At 48.3% G+C, this 7,184-nt stretch overlaps 1 protein-coding gene across 2 annotated transcripts in view; it reads left to right on the top strand.

Annotated features, from left to right (window-relative positions):
* The first annotated feature begins 279 nt into the window (after window positions 1–279).
* The window catches only part of EDARADD (EDAR associated death domain), a 67,065-nt gene continuing 60,160 nt past the window's right edge, over window positions 280–7,184 (top strand). The window contains exon 1 of one of the 2 annotated variants that reach the window (XM_019527484.1): window positions 280–370. In XM_019527484.1, the coding sequence (XP_019383029.1) occupies window positions 340–370 (31 nt within the window). In that variant the 5' untranslated portion in view covers window positions 280–339. Of the gene's footprint in view, window positions 371–696; window positions 826–7,184 lie in introns of those variants that run through there. The other variant, XM_019527483.1, reaches the window with a different exon arrangement.

Here is a 7,184-nt window from a genome sequence, read left to right as displayed (position 1 = left end):
GCACTGCTTAGCGGGGTAGCCTCGGGCGTTATTTTAAAGGTGGACAAAGTGCGCAGCGAACCCGGCTCTTGGGGTTATGTCTCTGGAGTCCAGAAAGAAAGGAGGGCTGAGAGCGGGCACTTTCTGAGGGGGGAGGGAGGGCTGCCCGGCCCGACCCCTCACGTGGCGGAGGGAGCCGGGCCCGCGCCCCACCTGGCGCCCCTCCCGCAGGCCGCGCAGGGGGGCTGCTCCAGCCCCAGCAGGAAGTGCTGCAGGAGCGAGTCGCAGCTCGGATCCGGGGTGGGGAAGGAGGGAGGCAGGGCCCGCCGCTCGTCCCGCCGCCTCCCCTCCCGCGCCCCCATGGCCTCGCAGCAGGACTCGGCGCCCCGAGGTAAGGGCGCGCCGGGCGCACGTGTGTCCGGGCGCTCCGGCCTGCCACCCGGCTCGGGCCAGGGGCACTGCCGGACTGCACCCCCCGCCACGCCGGGGGAGAGAGGTGTCGGGCAGGTAGCAGCAGGCTCGCCGCGCCGGGGTTTCGCCTTCCCAGCGCGCCGCGCCGCGCCCCGGAGGGTCCCCGGGCGCTTTCTAGCAGCTCCGCTCCCACCAGCTTCGGCCTCCGGCCGCCCTGGGGCCGTGCGGGCAGCACAGGCTGCCCCCAGCCACTGCGCCGGCTTCCCACCCCGCCAGGCTCGCGGGAGGGCCCGAGGGGCCAAACTGGTCTTCTTGTAATGTGTTTGATCTTAACTGGGACTAAAAAAGGTGGGGGTGCTGCACTCCCCCCACTGGGCTTTGCTGCCCGGGTGGGGTCACTTAGCACCGCTGAGCGGCAGCTGGAATCGGTGCCAGGTAAAACTAACTCAAAGCCACTCCCCCCACATCAAGCCAGGTCCTTGAATCGCTGCAGGGGTTGCTTCCTAACACAAATGACTGAAAATTTGAGTGCCTAATTTTAAGAGGGAGATATGTATGTATGTATGTATGTATATGTGTGTATATGTGTGTGTGTGTAAATGTGTATATATATGTACGTGTGTGTGTGGATATGTGTGTGTGTGTGTGTAGATATGTGTATATGTATAGATTTATTTATTTATTTATTTTGCAGCTGTCTAGTTGGTCTAATAAAAGGTATCACCTCTAGCACACTGATTGACTTTTAAGAGTGAATTTGAAAACTTGGATTCCTGGTCAGAGAGTGGCAGAGGTTTAGACAGGTGCCAGCTGAAATGTACATAGAGAAATAAGATACAGGGCTGGCTTCAGCAAAGATCAGAGTATAATGGGAAATACTTCTCTGCGTTTCTTTGTTCCATATTCATATATTGCATTCATCTGCCGTTAGTTGAGCCCTGATCAGAGCCTCATTGTTGATGAGGGCAGTATGTCTCAGGGCTTGGTGTATAAGCACCAAACTGGTGATGACACCAGGCTGGGTGGGGTAATGTGATATGCTGAAGGGTAGGGCTAGGATTCAGAGTGACATTGACAAACTGGAGGATTGGATCAAAAGAAATCTCATGTGGTTCAACAAGGAGAAGTCCAAAGTTCTGCACTTATGATGAAACAATCCCACGCACTGCTGCAGCCTGGGGGCTGACTGCTGGGCAACAGCTCTGCAGAAAAGGACCTGGTGGTTACAGCAGACAATAAGCTGAATATGAGTCAGTGTGCCCTTGTTGCTGTTAGCCCAGCTAACAGCTTACGGGGCTGGGCTGCATAGGAGTGTTGCCAGCAGATTGAAGGAAGTGATTATTCTTTTCTATCAGACACTGGTGATGCCACATCTGTAGTACTGTGTTCAGTTTTGGCCATCCCAGTACAGAAAGGATGTGGGTAAATTGGAGAGAGTCTATCAGGGGGCAGCAAGAATGGTTAGAGGGCTGGGGAATGTGATTTATGAGGAGAGGCTGAGGGAGCTGGACTTATTTAGCTTGGAGAAGAGAAGACTGAGCGGGGGATTCAATAGCAGCCTTCAACTACCTGAAGGGGGGTTCGAAAGAGGATGGAGCTGGACTCTTCTTAGTGGTGGCAGACGACAGAACAAGGAACAATGGTCTTAGGCTGCAGCAAGGGGAAGTTTAGGTTAGTTACTAGGAAAAACTTCCTCATGCGGAGGTTAGTAAAGCACTGGAACAGGTTATCCAGAGAGGTTGTGTAGAATCTCCATCCTAGGGGTTTTTTAATCTGGCTAGACAAAGCCTTGGCTGGGGTGATGTAGCTGGGGACAGTCCTGCTTTGAACAGGAGGTTAAGCTAGATGACCTCCTGAGGTCCCTTACAGCTGTAATTTTCTATGACTCTCTGGTTCTGTACAACAAAAGTTAATTCTGATGCAAATGCATCATATAGTTGGACCAGTGATTTTCAACCACATTAGACACAAGGTACCCTTTGTTAGACACTGGGCAGCCCTCAGAAAATGCTGGCTCTTAGTTTTCACTTGTTTTTTGACTACAGAAAAATAATAGAGCAATTCTGTAACAAAAAACTCAGAAAGACCACAAGAAGTCAAAATAGTTCCTATTCGAAATCTTTGGGTTTAGTTTGTGAATCATGTTTGCACACCTAAGAGTGCTAATGTAGGGCTGCATCCCAGGGAGCCATGGCACCTTGGTTGAGAATCATTGAGTTAAACTAATGCAGACCCTAAGGTGGATAACTTGCATTGTTATAAAGCAGGATTTACAGCAGTGTAGCTTAATTGGGTGATTCAATTTATCCTGTGTAAGTTTCACTGTGCACCAGTGTCATTTGGAGCACATTACAGGAAAGGAGCTATACTTTGGGGTAGAACACTATCTAAGGTTGAGAACTATTTCAAGTTAGATTTTTATAAGTGTTCCAAAATGAATCTGCTTCCTTGGATTGCCTTAATATTTGGGTTGCCAACTAGCAGAGGCATAGCAGGTTTGTTCAGTGTCAGGGACAGCAGGGCGCTGAGGACATACTGACCTCTGTAGATAACAGGGGAAGGGAAGGCTTACTTGCCCAGGCTCTCTGCACACTGAAGACAAGTGCTGCTGCTGCTGCTACTACCAGCTCTGAAGCATTGTCAGCTCTAGTGGCAGCAGCCTGTGGCATGGGCTCCCAGGGATCCACGCTTGGTGCCCTGTTCATTTCCTCCCCAGTCCAGATATGCTACTGGGAGCAGGGCTGCACCTGCTATGGCCAAGGCTCCCCAGGTGGGAGGAGGAGCACCGTTCCACTTGTCCTCCTGCCCCCAGATACACTGTTGTGTATAGGACTGTGCTGCCCAGCTCCTATGCTGGGGGCAAAGACTCCTAGGGAGGGGTACTCTGGCATCCCCTAGCAGTCAGCATCCTGCTTGTCACCCTCCCTACTTATGCTACTGCCAGCTAGGTTTCATCTTCCAAATTTGGATCATGCAAGGCATTCCAGAGATACAGCTCCTAACTCCTTACTCTCCCCCATCCCTCAGTCTTTTCTTCAGGTATACTGATTCTGCCAACATTTTTTACCCACCATGGAAGAACCAACTATGGATTAGTTTGGCACCAATATCAAAAAACCTTGATATTTGCCCACCATAGTTGTGTCTGCCACTAAACCTTTGGGGAAGGAATAGGGGACATAATATTCAACAGTGAGTGAAGCTGTACAGATAGAAGCTAAATACTCCTACACAAAATATGCAAAACTGCACAACCATAGACAGAGGTCTGCACCTTCTATATTCACATGATCTGGCTGGCTCAAAGGGACTTGCAGTACTTACTGAACCTGACCTATACTCAGTCATTGTCAGTTTAAATCTGACTGTGGACAGAAATTTGAACCCCCCCCTAAAAAGATAGACACATTGCCACATATGTCCTTTTTCAAAGTGGGTTGGGAGTTGAGTTGGCATTTGGGCTTCAAGAGAACAACGTTATAAAAATTACAGAATTCCTTAGTGAGGTAGCTAGAGTATGACATCCTATGGCTTATCTTACACTGTGGATCAGACCAGACCTCTGGTCCCTTCTGGCATTGATATTTCTGAAATGATCAACGTTTTGCTTTGAGTCAAAATCGGGGCATTCCATGCCAAGTACTTTCTGAAATTTGTAACTTCCCTTCCTTTCCTTTTAATCGTAGATTTCCAACTATACAAAATGGCTTGTACAATATCTTGTGAAAATCTTTATTTCTAGTTAAATGCTGTAGTTCAACAAAAGTAACAGAAGGGAAACTGAGGTATAGGACGGAAGAAAAGTTTTCAGATGAGACTTAAAATGACTGGAGCAATGTGCCAGAAATATATTAAGTGTCTAATTTTCAGTTAATTCATCCATACACATGAGAAGGGGAAAGCAAAGGTGACTCAAAGCTATTTTTGTGTCCCCTGTATTCTGGGTCTACCATTGTAAAATATAACGACTGTGGATCTACTACAATTTGCTTGCTGCTTTGTAGGGTCCTTGTGAACGTTGTGATGCAAAGAATAACTGTATTGCAATGGGCCATATCCTCGACAGCCCTTCTTCCAGCCATACCATACCAGATGGTTTGTCCCACGAACCTTTCAGGGGTCCATTTTATGGAATAAGCCTCCTTTTACTTTGCCAGGGCAGCATAATGAAACCAAAATCTAAGTCAGAGTCAGACCCAAGGATCTACTCCAAACAGGACCTGCCGGTACAATCTCTGGCAATGATGTCTCAAATGATGTATCTCCATAAGCAGCTAGCCTTTGCCGCCTTGCTTGATTAGGGTGGTCCAACACATCTAGCCCCATGGACCAGATGGGAGGCAGGGCTAGTCTGTGGCTGAACTGGATCCACAAACTGGCCACACACACTTATACCAGCATACAGGGCCAGCCTGACATGGGAAGCACCAGTCCGGGGTTCATGCATGGAGCCAGCAGAGGGTGTGCGCTGCATGAAGCGCCCATGCCAGATTAGCCCTGCATACTGGCTGCAATGCTTGGGGCTGGTCTTTCAGCCTAATCCAGACTGGCCACAGAGCCAGCATGCAGGCTGGTCTGGTAGGGTGCTGCATGGTGCAGCACATGTACCAGATCCATTCCCTGTGCTGTGTACAGCATGCCAGGTCCAGTCCAACAGGGATGGTCTGTGAGCCCTATCTGGCTCCAGAGCCAGCCTGCAGGGCTGGTCCAGTGTGAGTTCTGCATGTACATGCCACACCAGCTCTGTGTGCCACATGCTGTGCATGGGACTGTGGTCAGTGAGGTCTGAGACCCACACACTGGATCCTAGGGCTTCATGAACTGATTCTGGCCTGTGGGTCGTATCTTTGACAACCCCGCTCTAACTATTTTATCAGAGATGTTATTCAGCATGCAGAGGAGCCTAACAACCTTGGTGTTCTTTTTATATAGTTGATTTGTATGGAACTTTTTGAATAAGGCAAAAAAATAAAAATAAAAACACCAAAGTCCATCCAGTGGAATCATGTTGATACCAATATGGATTCCCCACCGCGTTGAAACTGTTAGATTTACCACACAGATTACTGTTAGCTGAGCTAAAGGCATAATGGGCAGTGGTGTACCTAGAGTGGGGAAACTGGGGAACTGTCCTGGGACCAACCTAAGGGGGGTGTGAAGAAAAGCAGCAGCAGGCCGCAATTACTCATGTAATTGTATTCATGGTGGCAACCAGAAGTTGCTGCTGCCCTTGTACCCAGGGTGCCTGGCAGTTTCCCTACACTGCTAGTAATGGAAGTAATAGGTTGTCATCTTCTGTGTGAAATAGCACTGGAAGAGGAGGTGGCACACACTTTGTCACTGCGTTTCAGAGAGATCTGCAGACATCATGGGAACAGCAAGATGCAGAGATCTTGAGGCTCATCCAGGTTGTGCAGTGAAGTGTGTGGTACTGGGCACAGATCATTCTTCTTGTTCCACCAAGCTGGAGCCCTTTTGTCCCATCCCCTCCATCCTGGGCCTGTCTCTTCCCTTTCTCTGGCTCTGCATCTCATTTGCAGTCTCTGCCCATTAGTCCTGTCTTAGACATTTATATAGCCTCTATTTCCATAGTATTTGAGCACCTCACAATCTTTAATATATTATTAATCTTCATAATATTCCTGTAAGGTAGGTAAAATCCTCTCTCCTTTTAATTTCCAGCCTCACCAAACTCCTTGTCTTAATATGTTTTCCCTCCAGGCTCATGTTCTCTCACTTTGAATCAGGCAGCTTCTGCCTCTAAGCTACCTGAGTGCCTGCGGGACAGGCTTTTCTTTGAGGAGCTGTAGTATTCCCAGGCTTTGCAATAGGCTTCTAAACTTTGGCAGGCAGCTGACTTTAGTGATAAGGGATATATATGCCTTTTGATATTCCTATGAAATGCTGTCTATATTTTGCCAAGTTCTAAGTGTTTGTAAAATTGCAGCTTGCACACACTTGGGAAAAATTGCTTAGAATTTAGCAGCTAAAATCTCCAGATTCTGTGCTTAGGTCTCTTAGAGATGATCACAATACACATGTTCTACCCACCCAGACTGAGCATTGAACAACCCTGGTCTTGCTGAGAAGTACTTTTAATTTATTGGGCCAGGGTGAACCGGGATACTAAAACTGTGAGCCTGAGTAGGGGGCCAGGTGATGACCAGTCTGTATCTTTTGATTGTTGTTGTTGTCGAAACTATGGTTTAGAAATACTTAGGTGTCTTTTTCCTAGATTTGCCATCTGTATTTTCAAACCTACTTCATCTTTTGGTCTGATATTTTTTTTACATGTCAGCAAACATCCTGAGGGATGGCCAACGCCAACATCCTGAGGGATAGCCAGCACGGGTTTGTTGCGGGTAGGTCTTGCTCGACCAATCTTATTTCCTTTTATGACCAGGTGACCTATCACCTGGACAAGGGAGAATAGATTGATGTCATATATCTTGACTTCAAAAAAGCCTTTGATCTGGTATCCCATGATCACCTCTTGGCAAAACTGGCCAATTGTGGCCTTGGGTCCACCGTGATCCGCTGGCTGGGAAATTGGCTCCGTGGTCAGACCCAGAGGGTAGTAATTGATGGAAGTGGGCTCTGTCTTTGGACCCATATTGTTCAACATCGTCATTAATGATGTGGACATTGGACTCAGAAGTGGACTGGTCAAGTTCGCGGATGACACCAAACTTTGGGGCAAAGCATCCACACCTGAAGACAGAAGGGCGATCCAGGCTGACCTGGACAGGCTCAGCAAATGGGTGGACGAGAACCTGGTGGTATTTAACACTGAA

This window comes from Gavialis gangeticus, unplaced genomic scaffold (assembly GCF_001723915.1).
Source record: "Gavialis gangeticus isolate Ggan-Ray unplaced genomic scaffold, GavGan_comp1, whole genome shotgun sequence".
Taxonomy (NCBI): domain Eukaryota; kingdom Metazoa; phylum Chordata; order Crocodylia; family Gavialidae; genus Gavialis; species Gavialis gangeticus.
The sequence above is the reverse complement of the archived record's forward strand: the minus strand, read 5'-3'. Positions and strand labels throughout refer to the sequence as shown.